We start from the raw sequence: 24209 nt of genomic DNA, 5'->3' as shown, positions 1-24209 counted from the left end.
AGTATAAATTTGCACTAAATATTTGTTTTATTTTAACAGAAAAGTGATGTTTATGATGATGATGAGGAACCAGAACTGAACTGTATTAAACCAAACTGACATTACTGAGCAGATGTTATTTTGTCTTCACTGTGTAGGCTGGAGCTGATGATGGTGTTTCCTACGTCTCCATCAGCTTGCCCAAGAGGACCGAGAATAAAACCCGGGTAAGATTTTTAATATTTGTTGGTGTTAGCAGTAAGATCCTGTCAGTTTATGTCTTTAATAAAGTTTTGTAATGTTTTCCTATAGTCCCGTGGTCATGATGAAGGTGACACTGTGACCTACAGCATTGTGAAAGCTTTCTCCTCTTCAGCTGGAGATGATCCCAACCACCTCTATTCCACCATCAATTATGTAAAGAAGTAGGATGTTGCTCATGAAAGGAGATATGTTAGATGCTGTTTTACTTTTTAGATGAGAGAGTGAATGTGAAAAGTCATGTGTTACTTTCATGTCTTACATGTGTTTTGTTTTGAACTAATAACATTAATTGTTCTCTTAAGCGAACACATATAGCTCTATTTCTTCTTCTTCTTTTATTTTTATAAATTCACTATGAAAACCACGAGGGCTACATGTATAATAAGCAAATTTAAAATATTAAAACAAGTGTTTTGTAAAGTCACTGATAGAGCTGAGTCCATCTCAAGCGGTGGGAAACATAAAATCTGACGCTTAAATAAATATTATTTTTTGTTCAATAAATTTGCCTCATGATTTCAAATTTATCATATTCTTTAAAACCTGTTCAGTGAAATAGAAAGTAACAAATGCACAAATCAAATGTAAAACATCATGTGACCACAGGTTAAACCTGCTTAGTGAAGATAAAGACAGAAAGCTTTCTGAAGGCCAACCGTTTTTGTAACAAGAACAACTAAATACTGTTTAATAATAATAATAAATAATAATAAATTTTTATTTATATAGCACCTTTCAAGACAGAATCACAAAGTGCTGCACATAAAATTACAAGTCATAAAAAGATTTAAAAAGACTAAATAAAACAGGCAAAAAATACTGTTTGACAGTCAAAGTGACTTAAAATTTGACCTGACAGTCAAATTAAAAGGTCAAATTCTTCTAGAAATGTTCTTTTTCAAACTCAGACATGTCACCTTGGTTACATATTTGGTTTTGACTTAAACTGTTTCTGCCAGAGGTGAACGTAGTTATGTTTTTGTTATCTCTTCTGTTTGCTGTTGTTCATGAAAGTTTAGTTGATAGCATCCTATCACAGTACATGACATCATCACTAAGGCACAGTCTCAAATGCATCTGTCCTGAACAGTGCAGAAAGAAATTTGAAAACAGAAAACAATACTACTAACATTTTTAATAACATTTTTCCACTGTGAATAAATGTGAGAAAAGGTGAATAAGGAATCCAGATTCTTTGTTCACTTTAAGAAGAAACCACTTTAGAGCCTGTGTCATTTTGTTACAGTTGCACATATTGAAGTGTTCACTGAAAAAAGAACATGTTGGATTTACTTAATTCAATAGTGGACATTGGTTAAACACAGATGTTTTGCTTTGGGAACAACTTTAAAAAAATGCTGCTAATCTGCATTTTGAACTGAGGTGAACATTTATTCAGTCTTAGCAATTTAGCAAACTCCAGAAAAATGATGAGGACTGAAGGTATTTGTAGCTCACTTTAGGATTTAGAAATGGGTTAGATAGAATGTAGAGTACTGTAGAGACACTGACACTGCCCTGGATGTAATAAAGGCCTAAACGTGTCATAAAGTTAGGAGCAGACTTTTAGGAGACCTTCCCCCACCTTGGGCTGTGAAAGTAAAACAAAGAGAAGCCATAGCTTAGTGGAAATTCCCCAAGGGATACCTGGGTGGGGTCTCAGTGTTTGTAACCTGATAACTATGTTTTGTAGAGGAGTTTGGTGTGGCTTGGGTGAGGGGAGATGGCCCTCTTTATGACTGGCAGGAAGTCACGTACATAGAGACACACACACACGCACGCAGGCACTCACGTGTTCACACATACATACACAAACACAGTGTTTTAGGTTTACAATGGGGGTCGTTTCTATAAAACTGTGTGTAACAGACAAGGGTTGAGATTTTGCAGAGGAATTGCCGGATCATGTACATCTCCCTTCTAGAAGATGCATAAGTGAGTGAAGATGAATAAAGGATGTGTGAGGTAACTACTGAGTTCCAGGTTGTCTCTGGAGGCCTGAGGAATAAAAAGAACTGGGGTGAAACTGCTCTACGTGACAAGACCTAGAGACAATTCTTGTAGACTATCGGGTTTGTTAACCATTTGTGTTTCTGAAGTTTATGTGGTTATCATGAGAGGCTCAAACCTCCAGAGCTCTGCTGCTGTTGTACCCACATTCTCACCAAAACACTTCCCCTTCACTTCTCAGAAAAAGATAAAATTAAACTTCAAAACTGCAGTGAGGAAGCATCAGCCCACAGACCACTAACACATCTTATCTGTGCTCTCATCTAGCTGCTAGCTGTGGCAACTGCTGCAGTATTGCAGTGTTTAATAGTGAAAAAGATAAATTCTTGTTGATAAGGAGACTGACCTTTGATCTGTTTTCATGTGTGCTCACAAAGCCTTTCTACAAAAGAGCTGCATTAATGCAAGAACTTAACTAAACTTCTTAAATTTTAATTTAAATTTTAGACAGTTTGCCCAGTGTCACGGTCCTGGGTCGGTGACCCCGTGTTTTGACTTCTGTATTATTACTGATCTTTGATTTCTTCATGGTTTTGACTGCTAGTCTTTTGGTTTTTGTTTGTTTTTCTAGCTCACTAGTTCTTCGTGGTTTATGAATTCTATTTCTTAGGTTTTGTTCTTGTACCCTCGTGTTTAGTTTGGGTTTAGTTCAGTCTTCATGTATCTTATATTGTTCCCCAGGCAGTCGTGTCTCATGTCACTCCTGTCTCTGTACTCCGTACTCTTGAAAAAGCTCCAGGTGGTGCTATTTGGTAATTCATTAACTTTCATATAATGTATGAATAGTTTTTCACCTTGTCTCTTATGTTTTTGATAATTACTCATGTCCTGCTTATAGGTATGAAAACACATCAACACATACGTCAACCAACGTCTCATTTTCACTTCTTATAAAGTCTGGCAGTTTTTAAGTTTTGTGAATATTTTTGTTTATGCTTTGCAAGCTGCTTTGGGAACTGCATCAAATTGTATTTTAATTACTGTTCAGGGGCTCGACGATGTAGACCAAAGATCATATCCCCATATTTGTAGGCTTGAAGGCTAAAAACTGTTTATAAGATTGCATTTTGTATAAAACAAAGTGGCTGTGACATCTAATGTGATTATAACAAACTGATGATTATAAATATCCAGAAAACGTTAATTTTGTAGGTCACATTTAAAATCATTTGGTTTCTCAGTCAGAAGCTCCTTCAGTTTTCTTAGTGAAATGTTTTACAGATTTCATTTTGATTTTTAATATAATCATTGTTTCACTGGTTAAACAGTTTTCACTCACAGGTGGCTAATTCGGTTTCTTTGCAGTTGGATTTTATGAGCTTTTTGACCTACAAAAAATATCAGTGGGTAACATAAAGTAAGTTGGAGCAGTAAGCATCTTTGATTTTAGCCAACTCAAAAAACCTTTTAGAGGTTTACTTCTGTGTGTCATATAATGTGTATTTTTTAATTGACTGATCAGAAAAAATCAAATGTGAGGACTTAAAGACAGCTCTGTTAGTCCATCAGTGTGTGAACCATTTGTGTTTCTGATGTTTATGTGGTCAACATTAGAGGCTCACACCTCCAGAGCTTTGCTGCTGCTGTACCCACATTCTCACAGAAATACTTCCCCTTCACTTCTCAGAAAAAAATGACTTCATAGGTACAATGATGGACAACAGGCCTCAGACTACTAACACATCTTCTCTGTGTCCTTATCCAGCTGCTAGCAGTGGTGTTTGCTGCAGTATCAACATGTTTCAACACAAATTCTTGTTCATAAAGACTCTTCACCTATTTTATCTGCTCACAAACATGAACATTGCTTTCTTTGAGTAAACCATATATAAAGAAAAGCCGCATGAATGCAAACACTTCACTCAGTGCTCATCACATATTTAACTTCCTCTATTTTTCGAGACCAAGGATTTGTCTGCTGTTGTCCTCCCTGTAAAGCTTGCAGGGAGACAGTAGACTTTATAAAAATTACAAAACATAAAAATCAATGTCTATCAATGTTAAAAAAAACCTCACATTTTCAGTTTATAAATACATAGAGAAGGGGGTTAAGGTTCATTTCAAAGTTGAAGACTAAATTAATTTAGAACAAGTGATGGAGAGTAAACCACTGATGAGGAAGTGAGCAGGAAGTTGAAGCTGTGTTCATCTCTGAGACTGTTTCATTTGTGAATGTGAGAGCAGAGAGTAGAGACTGACAGACAGAGAAGTACGATGGCTGCAGTCATGTGGATTCAAATGTCTTCATTCCTGCTGCTGATGCTTCAGATTACAGGTAAGGAAACACAGAACACACACACAATAGTATGTTCTTCCTTTAACTGAGAAAGGCGTGTTTTCTTTGTTACTTTGAGTTTTCTGGACTCTTGCAAACAAAAGATGAGAAATAAATGATCTAAAATAATCCTTAAACTAACTGTTAATCTAACTGCAGTGTTCATGTTATAGTTTGTCACATTTCACTCTTCTGTCCTCAGCAGAAACAACACCACAGACTTTGTCCTCCTTCAGAGCTGCCAGAGCTGGACATGACATCACTTTGTCTTGTAAAAATGTGATAGATGATCAACATAACTGTGACTATACTACCTGGAATTTAGGGATTGGAGAAACACAGCATCAGTAGAGCTGGTTGCTCAAGGACAGATTAATGAAAATGTTAAAGCTGAATACACCAGACTGAGTGTTACAGCGAACTGTTCTCTGCTTATAAAGAAGGTCAAAGCTGAAGATGTTGGTCGTTACACCTGCAGACAGTACAAAACAAGAGGAGGACAACAAGAAGGTCCAGACTTTATCATTGTTCTGTCTGTTATTAACAGTGAGTATTTACATCATGTTTTTAGTTCAAACTTGGAACAAACTGAAATATTCCAACAGTATTTATTACAGTGATGATGCCCTGTTGTTTTTCTCTTTCCATATCTCCATCTTCACCAGTGACTGAACATGAGAACAATGATAAAGTCATTGTGAACTGCTCTGTGCTGACACATGGACACTGTAGACACACAGTGGAGTGGCTGCATGAGGGTGAAAAGAAAATATCAGACGTGGAGATTAAACCAGGTTCCTGCTCTGTGACTGTGACATTTAAAAGATCTCACCGTGATCAGAAGTCACAGTTTTATAATTCATTGAAGTGTAAAGTGACAGATTATTACACTAATGAAGAACAACTGTTTCCCTTCAAACTCAAGTCCTCAGGTGAGAAAACAGGTGAGATTATGTTCAAATCACTTCACAGTGATGAGCAGACTGATTTAACTGACTAAAGCAATATAATCAGCATATAAGAATTTAAGATTATAAATTTAAACCTCAACAATTATTAAATATCGCAGCACTCTACATTATCTATTGTAAACATAGTTTGCAAGGTTTTTTTCTTGGCATCATTCTTTTTTTACTTTGTCTTATTTAATTTTTTAGTTGAAGAAAAGTCAGAATCAACGACAGCAGAATTCACCTCAACAACAACAAAATCTCCTCAAGAATTTGCAAAACTCTCCGGTAGTAACATCTGAAATAACCTTTATAATTGAAACCCTTCTTACACTCAAGTTCAAGTCCTCGGGTAATTAAACAGTCAAGAATATTTCAAATCCCCTCACAGTGATGAGTTCACCGGTTTATTGTTAGATATTGCACCACTCCACCTAATTTATTTTTGTAAAGATAGTTTGGTGTTTATTTTTGATTAACATCATTTTTTTATTTTATTTTGTAATTTCATTTCTTTAGGTGAAGATGTCACAAAGACAAAATCAGCATAAAATGTCTGAATGTCAGACTGACACTTGGGTGAAGAAATTCAGTGATAGTTGTGATTATAAAACTTAAAGTCTGAATGTCAGGTGGACTCTGGGCTTTAGTTAGACCTCTTTCACACAGACCTACAGACTGTGAGCGCTGACAGGAAGTGGTCACTACGGAAAAATGTGTGTTCACAACTTCAAGGTGTAACTGGTTTCAAAGAAGTTTATGGTGCTGTGCTGAAAACCCCCTTGTGATTGCTTGGGTCACTAGCAGGTTAACACAATGTAAGATGTAGACATGTCTGCAAATGCTTGCTTCTGTTTTTTTCTTTCATGCAAATAGTGAGTGACCGCTGCAACGTGTTAGTGAAATCACCAGGAGGTTTTTGGTGCAGCACTCTCTTTGCAAGTGATCTCACAAAGTTACAGCCAGAAACCACTGAGTCAGAGAAGACAGATTTTTCCCTACAGAAACAGACTATCACTCTGATTCCGTGAACTTTGATCAACATCACTTTTTCAACATCTTTATATTTTTGTTTCACGACAGACAGTCTAATTTAAATGAAAGCAAATTAAATAAATAAATGTTTTTAAAAACTAAATGTAAAAGCTTATTTCAGTTTTTATTTTTCAGTGCTTTTTAAACATATTTAACATATTTATGTATTTGATCATCATTATTGACAGCAGGCTTAATATTTTAATCTAATAACAAAAATACCAAAACTGAATGTTTTCACCACATTTATTCTTTTCACAGAACAAAAAGCTGAAGTCTAAATGGTTTCATTGTTTTTAGGTTTTCTGTTCAGATGCATCATCGTGTCTGTGGGTTTAGCAGCACTCCTAATATCTGCTGTTACAGTCAACATGTGGACAAAAACTAAAGGTGAGAACTTCAAAGATGAAACGTTCATACAGTTAAAGCTTTGATAAACGTGGAGTTTTAATTATTTCAGCTCTCTTTTGTGATTTTTGTCATTTCAGGAAAAAAACAGATGAAAGGAAACACTGTGAGTCTCAACACTAAATATTTTGTTATAACTTCACAGAGCAAACAACATGTTAGCGATATTTATTCTTTTCTTTAACTGAGGATGTACAAAAGATAGAAGATAAAATAAGCAGCAGATAAAATTGCAGAAACTCTTACAACCTTTATTGAAAATCAAATTTTTTGTATGTGCGCAAACACATACAAGGAATTTGGTTTCGGTCGATGGTGTCTCTCAAGCACAACGTTGCAAAACACAACAATATATGAGCGACAAAAATAATATACATAAACCAACAATATAAAAAACAATCTAAATAAATCCTTATATACAAAAAATACAGGATTACAAAAATGAATACCACAGGATATACAGAATGTTAAGTTGCAGTCTGTCAGTGTGAAGCAATGTGACAGTTCAACTATTTAGGAGGGAGCTGGCGAGGGGAAAGAAACTGTTCCTGTGTCGGGTGGTCCTGGTCTGCAGGCTTCTATACCATCTGCCAGAGGGCACCAGGTCAAAAATGAAAAAAAAAAAAGGCCAGTCATTGGTGTAGAGGGAGACCAATAGTGGTGAGAGGACACATAAATACTGGGAGACTGTGTTTCAGAGGTGATCTCCCCCAGCCTCATTTGCTGCTTTCTATCTGTCAGGAAGCTGGTGATCCACTGACAGATAACTGGTGACACACTAAGCTGGGAGAGTTTGGAGAAGAAAAGTTCAGGCACAATAGTATCAAAAGCTGAAGTGAAGTTCACAAACAGGATCCTGGCATAAGTTCCCAGGCGGTCGAGATGTTGCAGGATGTAATGCAGTCCCGTGTTCACTGCATCATCCTCCAACCTGTTTTCCTGATAGGCAAATTGCAGTAGATCCAGCCGGTCTCCTGTAATGTCCTTCAGATGAGCTAACACCAGGCGTTCAAAGGATTTCATGACCACAGACATCAAGGCGAAAGGTCTATAATCATTCAGTTCTATAATGGTGGGTTTCTTCGTGGAGCGTTTGAAGCACGAGGGAACTTCACATAGCTCCAGGGATCTACTGAAGATGGGAGTAAAGATGGGAGCCAGCTAATCAGCACGTTTTGAGGCAGGAGGGTGAAGCACAACACGACCACGTTTCAGCATTCAGTGACATTTTATTTATTTACACTGCAAAAACTGAAAATCTTACCAAGTATATTTGTCTTATTTCTAGTCAAAATTCTCATTACATTTAAAATAGGACACAATCAGCTACATGGCAACATTTCAGTAAGCTAATGGAACTTGTTTCAAGACAGTGAATCTTGAAACTAGAGAAAAACTAGAGATTTTTTACTTGTTCCACTGGCAGATTTTTTCACTCAATTCAAGCTAAAATATCTTGTATTAAGTGAAAAAAATCTGCCAGTGGAACATGTGAAAAATCCCTAGTTTTTCTCTAGTTTCAAGATCCACTGTCTTGAAACAAGTTCCTTTAGCTACTGAAATGTTGCTCTCACACACTTTCACGGCTGCAGCCCTAGCTGCCAACCACACAAATACACAACAACCACACCACCCAACAGGCCCTAGTCCATTTTTAATGCGGGGGAGGAGTGACGCGATGATTCAGCTCAGGTTGCGCCAACCTCCCCCGCAGCCGTGCCATCGGCCACGCCCCATGCCCCACGCCCCAAGCCCCGCCACAATAATTAATAATAATAAGATAAACCATCAGATAACTCATCAATAGTAGCATTTTAAAGAGAGAATCTATGTTGTTTTTTTCCCCCACAGGGGCATAATGATGAAGATGAAGGTACAGTGGACTATGAAAACACTGGAGACGCTTCTGCTTCTGTCAGACTCCACTGATCAACAACTTCAACATCAACTCACCTCAGAAATGAAATTAATTATTTTATTATTTATTTATTTCATCTCATTTTCAGAAAACAAATCATTTTCTATGTGCACTTCGCTTCATCTAATAAGAAAGATAACTTTAAATGATCATTTATTCAATAGTTATTCTAATCGATGTATGTACACAGAGAAATCATTTATTCAGCCAATAAAACTTTTTAATCAAACTGTGAGTGAAAACAAACCTGAGAGAGGACAAGTCAGAGAAACAGATCAGGAGACAAAGAGGTGGTAGTGATCGCTGAGTGAAACTTTCTGAAGCGCTGAAGTTGTAAAAAAAAAAAAAAAAAAAAAAAGGGTCATTACTCAAAGGTTTTCAACACAGTTCTCTTTGGTGACATCTGGTGGACAAAAGTATGAAGAGCAGCTTCATACTTCATACTGTTTCATTATAAAAGACCACTCTACAGGGCTCAGTTGACAGCTTCTGTGTGATATCAGGTTACAGCTGTGGTGCTTGGGGGGGGCTTGAAAAAATAATGTAGCAAAGTAGCAAAATGTTTATGGTAGAATCACTTTGTTTAAGCTCTCCGTGGATGGCCGAGGGACCTTAGCATCTTCTGGCAAAGAGGAAGAGCAACAGCCCTGTAACTCAGTAGGTAGGGTAGGAAACAGACAAATTCTGCCCTCTACCTCTACCCGGAGCCTTTTTGAAAACGATGACACATTTTAGTCATGTGATGCAGTCATGTGACCAATTAAACTAAGATAGCGGAAGGCATTATACAGCAGTTGTTTTGTTTGCTCTCAATTTTGACAGCCCTATTAAAGATTAATATCAGTCTGTACATGCTCCAGATAGCTTTTCTTCAAATTCTTTAATTCTCACTCGCTTTTGCAACTTTGTACTTTTGTGTTACTCGCAGCAACAACTCCACCTCATTGTTAGTCCATTGAAAAAACTCTGTGCTTTTCCTCAACATTTTAATGCGACGTTTCAAAGAGCCGGAAAGTAAATAAACGGCAGACAGAAATGAGGCAGGTCGAATCTTCTTGCGTTTCGCGCATGCGCATTACTGGAACGTAAGCGTTTTCATCCGTTTCAATGTGGACGCACAACTCTGTGAAAACGACTGAAAAAGATAGTGTGGACGTGGAGCGTTTTCAGATTTATCCGGGCTAGTGTAGACGTAGCCTAAAAGAAGAGACTGAAGTCACTATCAGGAAGTGACACCTCATAGTGACTAATTTATCTCAGAGGTAAAGACCCCTTAAAGCTGCCACGCCTCTGGTAAGGGAGGGTGTGTAGAGAACTTTTTTATTTTATTAAACTGTCTTTACTGTAAAGACATTTTTCCTGCTCAAGCTTTGATCCCCTGAACAAAATCCCTAACTTTCCCCGCATTCAAGTTGGCCCCCTGAAGTGTTCTTCTGCTCTGCCTGCCCCCCTCCAGGTTAATTCAGTGCAATTCAGTTTTATTTATATGGCACCAAATCACAACAACAGTCGCCCCAAAGTGCTTTATATTGCAACGTAAAACCCTTCAAATGCCCTGAACTTCTGAAACCCCAGATCTGTCTCCTGGTATTTGACTTGCATTTGACCTTATTTGCTTATTGATTTTTATTTTGTCTTGCAGAAATAATTTTGCAAAAGTCTACTTTCACAATAAAATAAACAGACATATAATGATGGAAAAAATTGTCATTTTATCATGATGTTTATCTCAATAAACCTGCAAACTTCAGCTGCTCTTGTAGCCACATTCTCAACAAAACAGCTATTTTGGTACGCAGAGAAAATGACATCAGATACTGAGGCTTGTTCTGACGGCATCATTGTTTTGCATCGATGATATTAGGAGTCAAATTCAGGAGGCAGAATAAATTGCCTCTTTAGTTTGTGCATTCTCAAACATCACACTGAAACCTGGTTGTGTTTTTGTTTTTTTGTTTTTTTTAAACACAAACTAAAGAGAAATAGAAGAGAGCTGCATTATACTTATCTCAGCTGACAATCTTCACACATTTGACTTCCTATAATCTATTGTTGGCCAGATGTGCCAGAGGAGAGTGAAGTCACTGGCAGGAAGTGACACCTCACAAACCCCACACAGCACAAGTATTTATCTTTAACAAGTCAAACCTTTAGATACAGTGTCATTAGTGTGTATGAGTACAGAAGAAGCAGCATGGTCCCATTCAGATGGATTGAAGTGTTTTTATTCTCTCTACTAATACTTCAGTGTAGAGGTAAGGACACATATTAAAATACAAATATTGCATTAACATGTGATTTCATTAAGTAATATGACTTCACCAATGAAGGAGTATTATGCCCACATTAAGGAAAAAAATATTATTGGTAAATGGCCTGTATTTGTATAGCGCTTTACTTAGTCCCTAAGGACCCCAAAGCGCTTTACACTACATTCAGTCATTCACCCATTGGTGATGGCAAGCTACATTGTAGCCACAGCTGCCCTGGGGCACACTGACAGAGAGGAGATTGCCGGACACCGGCACCACCGCCAGTAGGCAACAGGTGAAGTGTCTTGCCCAAGGACACAACAACCGAGACTGTCGGGGCTCGAACCGGCAACCTTCCGATTATAAGACAAACTGCCAACTCTTGAGCCACGATCGCCCTGATCATTTTGAAAATAAATTCGGAATTTCCAGATTTAAGTTGATAATCGATTTTTGATATTTTGAGAAAAAAATCAAAAAGTAGAGATAACAGTTGTTCTTTCTAGACAAACTGCCACAGATGCTATACTCTCTGCAAAAAGCCTTGTTGAGATGAGTTAGTGAAACAAACTGATCAGCTGTCTTGTGATGCAACATAAATACTTTATTGAATGAGTCTGTAACCACTGATAGCCTTGCATCTATCCACTCCCATCTGTTTCATTTTGTACAAATCCACTCTTCCACATTTGTGTGGGTTTTCCGTCTTACAGGTTGCAGCTTTCTGCACCATCTTTTCAATGTCCTTATACTTATCGCCACACAGTGTTTACACGTTAGAGCTGAAGTAACAGAGAAATTATGATGAACTACCTCAAACTGATGTATATAATTACTCAACGTATTTGAGTTACAATATGAATTTTTGGTTATTAAAAAAAGTTTTTTTCCCATCTTAAAAATATAAAGTAAAACTTTGCAAGTTAAATATTGTACTAACTTTTGGCTACTGTAGCTGCAACATTAATATGTAATTGTAATGATAGACCCAACACACTGGTATATTTGTATATATGGGGAGTGTTTAAAAGGCACCACACACATATGCTGGACGTTTCTGTACACAGTTCAACAACTTCCCAGTCAGTTGTCTCCTCTCTCAGGTCTCCGGCTTCACTATATATAAAGGGAGAAACCTCATTAGTTAAATTAGCGCTACCTGTCCCTCCAGCCTCTTGGCACTGGTCCCTTGAGCTCACTGCCTCACTCTTCACCTGCAGCTGAGCTGGGGAACAAACCTCTGCCACGGTAATATTTTATGTTGGAAAGTTTGTTGCATGTATTTCTTTAATTTTCTGCATTTTTAAAATTATTTCAGGCAACAATATAACAGAAACACAACCGGTAACAACACAATCAGAAAATACAACTACTATTGAACCTACATCAGCAAATGGAACAGAAAGGACTTCATCAGGTAGCGACTGTCTGTTGTTACAGTCAATATTTGGACAAGAATAAAAGCTGAACTAAAAGGTATTTATTTTTTTAAATACATTTCTTGTTATTTAAGGTAACAACACAACAACACCAAAACCCACAACATCAACAACAACAAATACAACTACTATTGAACCTACATCAGCAAATGGAACAGAAAGGATTTCATCAGGTAGCAACTATCTGTTGTTACAGTCAACATTTGGGCAAGAATAAAAGCTGAACTAAAAGGTATTTATTTTTTTAAATACATTTCTTGTTATTTAAGGTGACAACACAACAACACCAAAACCCACAACATCAACAACAACAAATACAACTACTATATCACCATCAAGCGAACCTACAACAACAGCTGGAACAACTGGAAAAAAATATACAGGTACAGAATGGATTGCCCACGCCTTTTTAAGCCTAAGGTCTAAATTGTAGACTGTAGACTCGAGCTGTGGCTCCATCAAAAAGCTTTTTATTGCTCACAACATCCAAAGCTCAACATTACCAGTGATTGTTGTTTTAATTTTTCTTTCCAGAACTTTGGAAATGTTTTATCATTGTTCTTGTGGGAATTGTGGTACTAATACTTGCTATAGTCATCACCACCTGGAAAAAATCAAATGGTGAGGGGAAAAAATTACAGCTATGGTTTAAAGTATAATTGAGAACCTTGGATTTGAAATTCTAAACTCAAGTTTGTTTCCTTTTATCTTTTATTTTCATCTTTTTTTAGGAAGCAAAACACAGGTGGAAGAAGCGACTAAGGTGGCGGGTGAACGCAGCTGCCAAAAAAATGTATGTAGCTACTTTTAGAAAACTCCATTATTTGAAGTCCCAAAAATGACAACCGCTTGCACTCATTTGAGAGACTGAGTGTAAACCCTGATATGACTTAGTCCAGCAGAACAAAGTGAACAGACATTATTCTCACAGCTATTGCATTTATTCTTTGAAATGTATTTTTATCCTTTATAAGAATGGACAAAAGACAAATAGGACAAGAAAAACCCCAAAAGGACTAATACCTGTCAAACTGACTCCGCATATGCATTAGTGAGCAGTCTATATGTTGTCTTCACTATTCAGGCTGGTGATGAAGATGTCTCCTATGTCTCTGTCAGTTTTATCAGGAGGTCCAAGTGTAAAGCCAAGGTAAGGTTTTCAAAAGAATATATTAACATTAAGATTGTGAATTTTAAACTTCTGTCACAGGTCAGAAAAAAGCTAATTGTGCTCCATCATATTTCATTCCAGGTCTGTAATCATAATGATGATCAAGATGACACTGTGACTTACAGCACTCTGAAATTTCCTTTCTCTTCTGATGGCGTTTCCACTGATCCCAGCGACCTCTATTCCACCGTCAACAAACAAAAGAAACAAGTTCCAGCCTGAAGGTTACATTCTTTTTTCGTATTGATTGTTTGCATTATATGATAAATATGTAAAAAACATTTTTAAATTTTTCTTTAACTAAAAAAAAAAGAAAGAAAAAAATGACCTGCATTTGATAAGATGACACACGCGATTGACACACTGGCTAAAGTTTCCCACCTTTTATTTAAGTTGAGTTGTACAGGAGAGGATTTGGGACACTGGAAAAAGTGGGGGTGTCTTTTTTAAAATTTCTGAGAAAAAAATGTCCCCACTTGTTTTTTCCCCAGGGGGTCCTCTTCCATAGAGTTAAGTTATAACAGGAAAGGTAAATGTTTAAAATTAAAATGCTTTGTATTCAGCTGTTAATATCTATCCTATGTCAATGATAGTGATCTCTTTGGTAAACAATTGTGAAAAAATGTCTTCTTAATGTACAATCATCAATACAAACAGTATCAGCTTTCGAGGTAGTGAAACAAAGAAACCACTGACACTCCCTCTAGAGGTTGAGGTTAACGTTTTATACTGTGTGCTCATGTACTGTAGGCAAAGTCAATATTTTATATCTCTTTGCCTTTTTAATAATGTTACCTTGTTTTGGAAATGTAACAAAAACTTACTTGTTTATGTCCAATTGGATTAACTGATCTAATTGTGTCTATGATATAATATCAATTATTACTCCAACTGTATTTTAAATTTGCTTTCTTGTAAGTTTAGCATCTACTAATTCAGATGTTTTTGTAGAAAATAAAATATAATGTAAAAATCCCACCAAAACATCTCTGCTGTTTCACATTCCATTAAGCTGCTATAGCACAAATGAACACCTAACTAGCTGCATATAGAACCAGGAAGTATAACATATATGACTTAGTTTAATCTATACTGATGTTTTAGCTTACTAATAAATAAACACGTGACTCACAATATAACAAAACCTGAGCTGAGGAGAGTAAAAGAACTACTTAGTGAGACAGTCGAAGCAGAGTGCTTCAGATAGGAAGCCAACAGAAGAGGAAAAACCCTTCAAGAGTCAGAGCAATGGTACTGAAGAAGAGCATGGGCAGGTAGTCACAGGTTGGGAATCAGATGGCTGAGGCTAGCTCTGGTTCAGTTGTTGTCACTGGAAAGGGTGTGTCCTGTCATGACTCTGGATCAGAAGCTTGGGAGGCTGAGCCAAACAGGAGCTTAGGAGCTAGAGAGGCAAAGATCAGCTGTGACTTTGATACTGTAGCAGGCTGATGTAGGAGGCAGGCTGTAACACTGAAACTATGCAAACACCAGCTGACTCTGGAGCATGGCTGGCACTTTTGAGAGCAGACAGTGGCGATGTTGGGAGCGAGGCAACTGGTATGACACTAGTCTTTGGCTAGAAAACCTCTGTACAAAACAACGGTTGCATTGTTTTATCGTGTAACATTGTTTTATGTGCTGTCCTTGATTAAATAAACTCAAATAACTAACCAGCTGGGTGGAAAAAGACTTGTGAAATACAAGAGTGGTTTCTGAAGTGAAGACTGGACTCTATTGAGCAGAGCAGTGATAAATCAGTAGCAGTAAAAGCTGCGTCTACTATTGTCACTTCCCCTTCCTGTTATCTCATCACTATTATTAAACCTCTCTTGTTTGTACTGAGCTCTGACATTTCACTGCATACCTGTATATCATTTTACTTTAGATATATTATGACTCCGATCTTTAATCAGGGAGCTTTAAAGAAACAAAGAATTGTACAAGACACAGAGCAACTTTTCTGGTCGTAAGGAAAAAATAAACACTCAGAAACTTAATCTGTAACAATATATGTTCAAAATGCTTATTGTTTGGGATGAATCTCGTAAATTATCATGTAATTTATGTCATGTTAGAGTGATGCATATCTGGTTATTTTCAGAGGGCCAAGCCTCTGGTCATGTACTGCTGAACTTCCTTCAGTCTTTGTCAGAAGAAAATTATGTTTTGATCAGTTACATGAAATGTATTCTTTATATCAGTGAAGCACATGTTTACGTGACTTTTGACATATACCTTGTCTGTGATAAACAACTTGCAGCTTCCCCTTTTTGTTCTAGAACATACAGATTTAGAAAAGGGGAACCTCAGCTCTGAGAATAACTCTGTGACAGCAACACATAGACACATACACAGACACAACTGTATAAATAAATCTCGCGGACGATGATAGAGCGCGTGTCCGTGAGGGTCTCCTATGCAGGCGCTCTGTGACCGTCCTCGAGTGAAAAAGGCAACTGCAGTGTTTGTGTGTTTTCTAACTCAGGTGTCTCAGCTGAACAAAGAACGGCAGGGTGATTTAAAGAAATCCCCTGTCAGTCTTCAAAAGAAAACAAACAAAAAAAAGACTCACCTGTTCCATACCCAGTGTGGTAAAGTACCATTATGTCATATATCACCAAGAGCCCTGTTTGCACATGGTCTATAAAAGTGAAGAGTTCATAGATATGTTTGACTTCCTCTGTGCTATTTCAGATGAAGAAATTACTTTACCATTTAAACAATTCTAAGCAAGGTAGTTGGCAAAATCCATGAAAACTAGATGTCAAAATGGTCCCTTTTTATTTAGTGCACAAGTGTAGCAAAAATTAATGATTAAAATCCTGAATAAAATCAGCAAGGTTACGATATGGGAGGAGACAGGATGAAGTCATTATGAGGAAGTGACACCTTATAAACCACACAAAACCCATTGTTCTCGGAGTCATTTTAGAAACAGTTTCATCTGTGACAAAAAGTAGAAACAAAGAAAGACAGAGGAGCTCAGTGGTTCCACTCATTGATGCTTCAGTTTACAGGTAAGTGTTAACATAAAGAAAAGCAAATAAACATATTACAAATCTCCATTAATATGTTACTTTATTAGGTGCTGTTCCTGTAACTATGAAATGTTTAATTATCTCTTGGAAACCAAAACTCTGCTATAAACCTTCATCTAAAACGATCCTCACATTCATCATATAATGAGAACATGTTCTCATTATATGCCAGTAGTGACAGAACATTATTGTGACATTTGCAGTCTTTCAACCTTAATCAGAACTTCAGAAAATTTGACTCCTAATATCAGAAAATGTTTTTTTTTATTTGTTTAATTTTGTGTTTCATCACCAATAATAGTTACGACAACAGTCACTGTGTCACTGTGTCATTAACTGTGTTTGTTGTTGCTGAAAACATCCAGCTCATCATCGCAGCACCAGAAACTGTGTAGAACATGTTTTCGTTCTTTCTGCAGATCCACTGTAGTTTCTTGTTGTTCTTGTTGAATAACTGCAGTGTTGGTGAAAACTAATATGATGACAGACCTCAAAGGGTTAACTTTTCTACACAAATATTATGTATCTATAGTATTTTAACAACAACCTATTTCTTGATTATAAAAAAAGATATCATTGATATGAACTTATTCAGGTTTTCCTGATGTTAGCAGAAAAATAATAGTCTTCAAAAAAATTTTCTCAGGTTCTTTTGTACCTTATAGGTCTGGGCGTGGTGATGACACTGGTTTCTAAAATAGTCGACTACTGAGTAGACTCCTCTTACTTCATTCAGTTTCTCTTTGATAAAATGTATTTGGAAATAAAAGCCTTATTCTTGTTGTTACGTGTTCAATGAATAAAACAGATCAAGGAATTCAGATCAATAAAACAAACAAATCACTTGCAGATCACCTTTCAGTGTTTCGGCTCTATGAGACATGAAGTCTCGTAGAGCTGAGACGCCCTCTAGGGGTGGTATTAAGGGTATTAAAGTTTTACAACATTTCTTCACTATTTGAACTTTCTGTTAGACATGATTTGTTACTTTTTTCTTAATTTTATGTGCTAATTAAAATTGGTCAATCCTGACATAATGTGAGCATTACTTGTGATATTGTGTCATCACTTTACGCCATACCGCTGATACTTAAATAAATATTGCTTTCTCTGTGCAAAGTTTGATCGGGCTAGAGATTTTTATGCATTCTCATATACAGTCCCGCTACATTTTAAGTCCACTTTATACTTAAACACCCCTTAACCAAGGTAGACAGTTATACACAAATAAATGCACAAATATGCTCATGTGACCACGAACAAAAACTGGTGAAGCTAAAAGGAACTTCCTGAAGACCTGCCCATTTTTTAGCAAGATCAACTAAAAATTTAGTTCAAACTCTGCTGGAAGTTTTCTTCCTCATAATCAAACATGTGACCTCAAAAACACATCAGATTTATCTCTTTTCTGTCAGAGCTGGGGTTGCTGAAGTTTTAATGGTGACAATGAAGAAGAGATCAGAGCTCTGCTGCGACACAAATGTAGCTGTTGATCGAAGCGAAAACCTCACTCACCACAATGAGATACCACATGAGCGGGCTGGTCAGTCATGCTTATTTGCCACATTAAACCGGTATGAAAGATAAAAGAAAAGATAACATTGGATCTGAAGTATTTAATGTTCAGTATTTTTCTCTCAGATGTAATTTAAAATATATATATATTTTTGCATTGACTTTATCCACCCCTTTGTGACTAAAAATAAAATGTTCAAAGACAAACGTGCTGATGAGGAAGTCACACCTTGGTATTCACAGGAAGTACGTACTGTTTTAGTCTACAAAAGAAGCAAAGTTTCAAACTCTGTCATTGGCGAGTGTGAAACAAAAAAAGACAAAAACAGGGACAAAGAAACAAGATGGTTGAGAACAGAAAGATTAAAATGCCTGTAACTCTGATAGTCATGCTTTTGTTTACACATAAAGATTCATATAAGACATGTTCAATTTGTAGAACACTGCACATACATCACTAAAAATAAAATAATTATGCTGGTTAAATTCATCTTAATATTTATTGTGTGCTGTCACTGCGAAAAGCTGGGAAAATAGAGTTTGCATCTGACCACACATTGCTAGCATGATAATGTTTATTCTTTTAAATGCCATCTTTATCAGAAGTATTGGTATTTTCAAAGAACAACCAGTTAGAAAATTCTTTAACAAAATCTGAGACACACAGAAAAGTCAGTTTTAGTTAATTTAATCTCTTGCAAGGGAGCTTTAACAACCAAGGAGCTTATTGCTAGTTCTCAAAGGGGAAAACCCTTTAAGTATATTATATACAGATATTACATCATCATATTTGGGTTTTTTTATATATATTTGTGCTTTGGAATGTAACCACATTTCTTCCAGAATTTTCTTGCCAGTCAGCAACTATCTTGGTAACACCACTTAAGTTTGTGTGTTGAATGCTAACACGCTTACCTCATTATCATATATGTAATAATACTCAAGCTTAAGCTTATAAATATCACAGTTACCATCAATAATGGTATGTGCAAACACAAAAAACAAATATGGCTCCTCCCTGCAGGGTTTTGTGGTATGTTTATTTATGCTTCAGAATGAAAAAAAAAACCTTCTTGCTTCGCAGCCACTGTGGCCACACCCTCACCATTTATTTGGGTAGTTAAATAAACATACTGTGAGAGTCATAAGTTTAAATATAATAGTTGAAGGAACATAAAAAAAAAACAAATGTCTAAAAGTACCAGCCAAGTCTGATTAAAGTAAATCAATAATAAACAAGGTAAACAATGTACTTATCTCAATAAAGTTTTGAGATAAAGACTTATCTCAAAACTAGTGGCGGTCCTAGTTGTTTGGTGCCCTGGGCGAACACCCCCTCTTGCGCCCCCCTATCCTCTCTGCTGTTGCATGCTGGGCAGCAGGTTGAAGGTCATAGATGCCAACAGACTAAATAAACTGACCCACAAGACCAGTAATGTTGTGGGGATGGAGCTGGACTCCGTTAGGGTGGTGTCTGAGAGGCAGATGTTGTCCAAGATAAGGACAATCATCGATAATACCTCCCACCCCACTCCATGACGTACTGGCCAGTCGTAGGAGCACATTCAGTGAGAGACTGAGATTACCGAAAAGCAGCACGGAACGACACAGGAAAACATTCCTGCCTGTGGCCATCTCCCTGTACAACTCCTCCATCTAACACACTGTGAACACTGCAATAGTTACACCCTTTTTACACACGCTTTTTTCTACTCTGTAATATTCTTGTCAATTTTCTTGATATTTATTTATAATCACCTCTGTTAATCCTTGATATTTATAATTGAGTGATCTGTATATATTAATGCTATTTCCTAAATGTGTAAAATCTGTAACATAATGCATTGTTTGGAGTTTAGTCTATTACTGTTACTATTTTTAGAATTTCTTCTTGGACCAAATGTAACCCACATAATTTCCTTAGGGATTAATAAAGTATTCTGATTCTGATTCTGATGGTTTCAGGATACATGACCTGCCATTATCCAATGACACATCTGCTTACCTGTATGTTTTGCTCGTTTCTCCTCCTCTTCTTTTTTCTAAACTGAGCACCTGATGGCTTTGAACTTTTCTTGTCCATCTTCCATTAGTTTTAATTTTGCACTCCAGTATGAACACAAATCCCCCAACCCGAGGATCACCACAACATAACCTAATAGACCTAAAACTTAGTTCACAGATATGCTTTGGGGTTTATTTCTGGTATTTCGCACAACATAGGATTCAGATCATGAATACATAATGGGCTTGGATTTGCAACATTATGAATGAAATGTGCTCTATTTGGAAGCAGACGGACCCCCTCCCCTTTCGACGGGTTGTGTGTGAGACTTTAAATCATCAAACTGTAAATTATAAATTTTAAATTGTTATTGATCCCTTTACCCCTCGTCCTAAAGTGTATATTTATTTTCTTACTCTTCTTATATTTATTGTTTGTTTACTTGCACTGCTGTAACTGGAGCCTCGTCGTCTCGTCTCTCTATATACTGGACTGTATGTAGCGGAGATGACAATAAAGTTTACTTTGACTTCAGCAGCAAGCAGGCGCACCGAGGGCTCTCGCGCGCACTTTATAAAATTTCGAAAAAACATCTGTGCAAATTATAAGTCTGTATCATAATGTCTGGTGTTTTCGTGTTTGTTGTTTTGTTTTTATTTTGCGAGTTGGTTATTAGATGCTGCTCCAGCCAGCCAGTGAATCCGGCGCACCGCCCTCTCTCCTCCCTGTGCCGCAAGCAGCAAGCGAACCTCGCAAACAGAGGGCGCCCTTACTCCCAGCAAATGGGCGGCAGAAAACCGACCGGTGCCTTTGCCATTCCCAATATGCGCTGGCTGATGTCGGGGCAGCATGAGTAGCATGAGATGCCCGTGATGTCGCCCCCACCACGATGCCGCCCTGGGCAACCGCCCATGTCGCCCCTATCAATAACCGCTGCTGCTCAAAACTTATGTCAAAATAAGTTTCACAACATTAAATCTGAATGTCATGGTCTTACCTGCAATATGTTTAAATCTTTGTCATGGCTCATAATGAGACTGAATACAGGCAAACAAATAACATATGAAAAAGTATTGTAACGTTCTCAAGAACCAGACGTTTTGGTCTCAGTTTGTCCGTTTATTCGGTGACAGGCAAACAGGCCGTTAACTCCGGAGAGGGTGCTCTCATACAACCCCTCACTTCAGTCCCGCACAGTCACACACAACCACAACAACACAGGATCCCCCTCCCCTTCCTGCACACATTAACACCCTTTTTCCTGCAGCACAACCAAACATGTATCTTAAAGAAACAACAGCGTGCAGAGATAAACAACCTGACTATAACACAACATTTATCCATCGTTACACTGCCCCCCCAGCAATAAGTTCCTCATCCTCGAGGGAACAACACAGTCTCTGAGGCGGGGTGGTAGCCTACGTTCCCTCCTTGACCTCCTGAGCCCCTGGGGTGTACACGGAGCTTGGGGCTTTGAGGTGGAGAGTCCGAGGAGGGAACGCAGCTCGGCCGGGGTCCCTCTGTGCAGGGTCATGGGAGCTCTGTACACGTCCCTCAGGGAAGGAGGGAGGGACTGCCCTCTATAGGGGCCATCCGGTCTCTGTGCAGCACCACTTTCCTCCCTCTAGGAGGCAACTGCACCCTGTAAACAACTTCCCCCACTCGCTCCAGGACGCTGCAGGGCCCCACCCAACTGCTATCCAGTTTAGGACACCGTCCTTTCTTTCTCTTTGGGCTGTAGACCCACACCAGCTCCCCAGCACGGAAGTGCCTCCCCTTAGTGGTGATGTCATAATTCCTCTTTTGGCGCAGGCCTGCCTTCGCCAGCTGCTCCCCGGCATAGGAATGTGCAGAATCCAGCCGGTCCTGCAGCCTCCTTGCGTAGTCCCGGCCTGGTGGTGCCTCTGGCGCGTCCGGGGCTCCCAAAAGCCTACTCTGCGGGAGTTCTCAGCTCTCTCCCTAACATGAGCAGGGCAGGTGTACATTGGGTGGAGTCTTGCACTGCCGACCTGTAGGCCATGAGGACAAGGGAAGATGGTAGTCCCAGTCCTGTTGGTGTTCTGAGGTAAGGATGGCTAGCTGCTGGGCCAGCGTCCTGTTAAAACCTTTCCACCAGTCCATCGCTTTGGGGTGAAGTGGGGTGGTGCGGGTCTTCTTAATCCCCAGGCGTTCGCACATGGCAGCAAATACCTTGGACTCAAAGTTACGCCCCTGGTCACTGTGGAGGGTCTCTGCTGTTCCAAAGCGGCTGAACATCCCTCCACTAATACATCAGCGACAGTCTCAGCCTCCTGATCTGGGATGGCATATGCTTCCGGCCACTTGGTAAAATAGTCCATGGCCACAAGGACATAGCGGTTTCCTCTGTCTGTACGAGGAAATGGGCCCATGACGTCCACAGCTACTCGCTCCATTGGAGCTCCAGCTGGTTGCTGCTGAAGCTGAGCCGGGACTGGTCCTGTGGCCCTTTGTGCGAGGAACATGCATCACAGCTGCGCAAAAGTCTTCCACATCCCTCCGCTGCTGACCCCAGTAGTAGCCCTGGCGGAGGCGGCGGAGGGTCTTGGACACCCCAAAGTGGCCGGAGCCAGTGCTCCCATGGCAGGCTTCCAGCACAGCTGACCTCAGCGACCTTGGCACCACAACCTGCCACCTCTCCTCCCCTGTGGCAGGATCCTTCCAGGCACGCCCAACACCCCTCCTTCAGCCTGAGAGCTGTAAACTTGGCCCACAGCCCCTGGTACAGATGGAAAACCCAGTGACCTCATCCCAAAGGGGTCGCTCCTCCTCTCCAGCCACTGCAGGACTGGCAGCAGGTCAGTGTCTTGTTCCTGCCGTGCCCTCCACTCCGCTGCATCCACCACCAGAAGAGCCCTGCAGGTGAGCTGTGTTGCTCCATCCATTGTTGTGAGTTCCCGCTCTGTCTCCTCTCGCTTCTCACAGTAACGGCAGCCAGCTGCAGCACATGGGCGGCGAGAGAGGGCGCTCATGCGTTAGAATGGTGCGTCCCTGCTCTGTGCTCCACAGTGAAATTGAAAGCTTGGAGCTCTTCCAGCCAGCGAGCTACCTGTCCCTCTGGCTCCCTGAAAGACATTAGCCACTGGAGGGCGGCATGATCAGTTCTGATAACAAATGATGTGCCACACAGGTAGTACTTAAAGTGTCTCACCCCTGCCACCACGGCCAGCAGCTCTCGTCGTGTGACACAGTAGCGCCGCTCACTCCTGTTCAGGACCCGGCTGAAGCACGCCACCACCTTCTCACCTTCCGGCCCAACCTGCGACAACACAGCTCCCAGCCCCACATTGCTTGCGTCAGTGTCCAGGACAAAAGGCAGGGTGGGGTCAGGGGGCGAGGACTGGGGACTCTGTCAGCGATCTGCGGAGGTGTTGAATGCCTGCTGACAGTCCTGGGTCCAGATGAAGTCACGGTCCTTCTGCAGCAGGCGGAAGAGTGGTGCAGCTATAGAGGAAAAGCCCTTCACAAACCTCCTGTAATAAGACGCCAGTCCTAGGAAGCTTTTGAGCTGTTTCTGGTCCGCTGGTGTGGGCCACTCAGTAATGGTGTGAATTTTCTCCTCCAAAGTGCCGATGCCCTCCTGACCCAGCTTGTGGCCCAGAAACTCCACCTCCCTCCTCATGAAGTGGCACTTGTCGGGTGCAGCTTCAGGCCTGCAGCTGCCACCCTCCCCAACACTTGTCTCAGGGCATCCAGGGCAGCATCAAAGGAGCTCCCGTGTACTAGAAGGTCATCCAGGTAGACCAGACACCGTTGGCGTGGGACACCAGCCAGCACACTGTCCATCAGCCTCTCAAAGGTAGCAGGGCGTTACAAAGACCAAAGCTCAGGACTTTGAACTGCCATAGTCCCCTGTTGGTGCAGAAGGCTGTCTTCGGTCTGGACTCAGGGGACAGTGGCACCTGCCAGTAGCCACTCCGCAGGTCAAGGGT

The 24209-nt window shown here is 39.5% G+C and overlaps 1 protein-coding gene across 2 annotated transcripts; it reads left to right on the top strand.

Annotated features, from left to right (window-relative positions):
• The first annotated feature begins 11010 nt into the window (after positions 1-11010).
• Positions 11011-14581, top strand: LOC120433187 (integumentary mucin C.1-like). 2 transcript variants are annotated; one of them, XM_039599055.1, is made up of 8 exons: positions 11011-11094; positions 12410-12508; positions 12605-12703; positions 12800-12913; positions 13065-13151; positions 13262-13323; positions 13615-13680; positions 13783-14581. In XM_039599055.1, the coding sequence occupies exons 1-8, from the start codon at positions 11034-11036 to the stop codon at positions 13921-13923; spliced, it is 729 nt and encodes a 242-aa protein (XP_039454989.1). In that variant the 5' UTR covers positions 11011-11033; the 3' UTR covers positions 13924-14581. The 2 variants fall into 2 exon arrangements, with proteins under 2 accessions (XP_039454989.1, XP_039454990.1); XM_039599056.1 differs by lacking the exon at positions 12605-12703.
• The last annotated feature ends 9628 nt before the right edge of the window (positions 14582-24209 follow it).

The sequence above is a fragment of the Oreochromis aureus genome, linkage group 15, assembly GCF_013358895.1.
Source record: "Oreochromis aureus strain Israel breed Guangdong linkage group 15, ZZ_aureus, whole genome shotgun sequence".
NCBI classification, from domain to species: Eukaryota; Metazoa; Chordata; class Actinopteri; order Cichliformes; family Cichlidae; genus Oreochromis; species Oreochromis aureus.
Note: the sequence above shows the minus strand (reverse complement) of the source record. Positions and strands in the feature narration are given on the sequence as shown.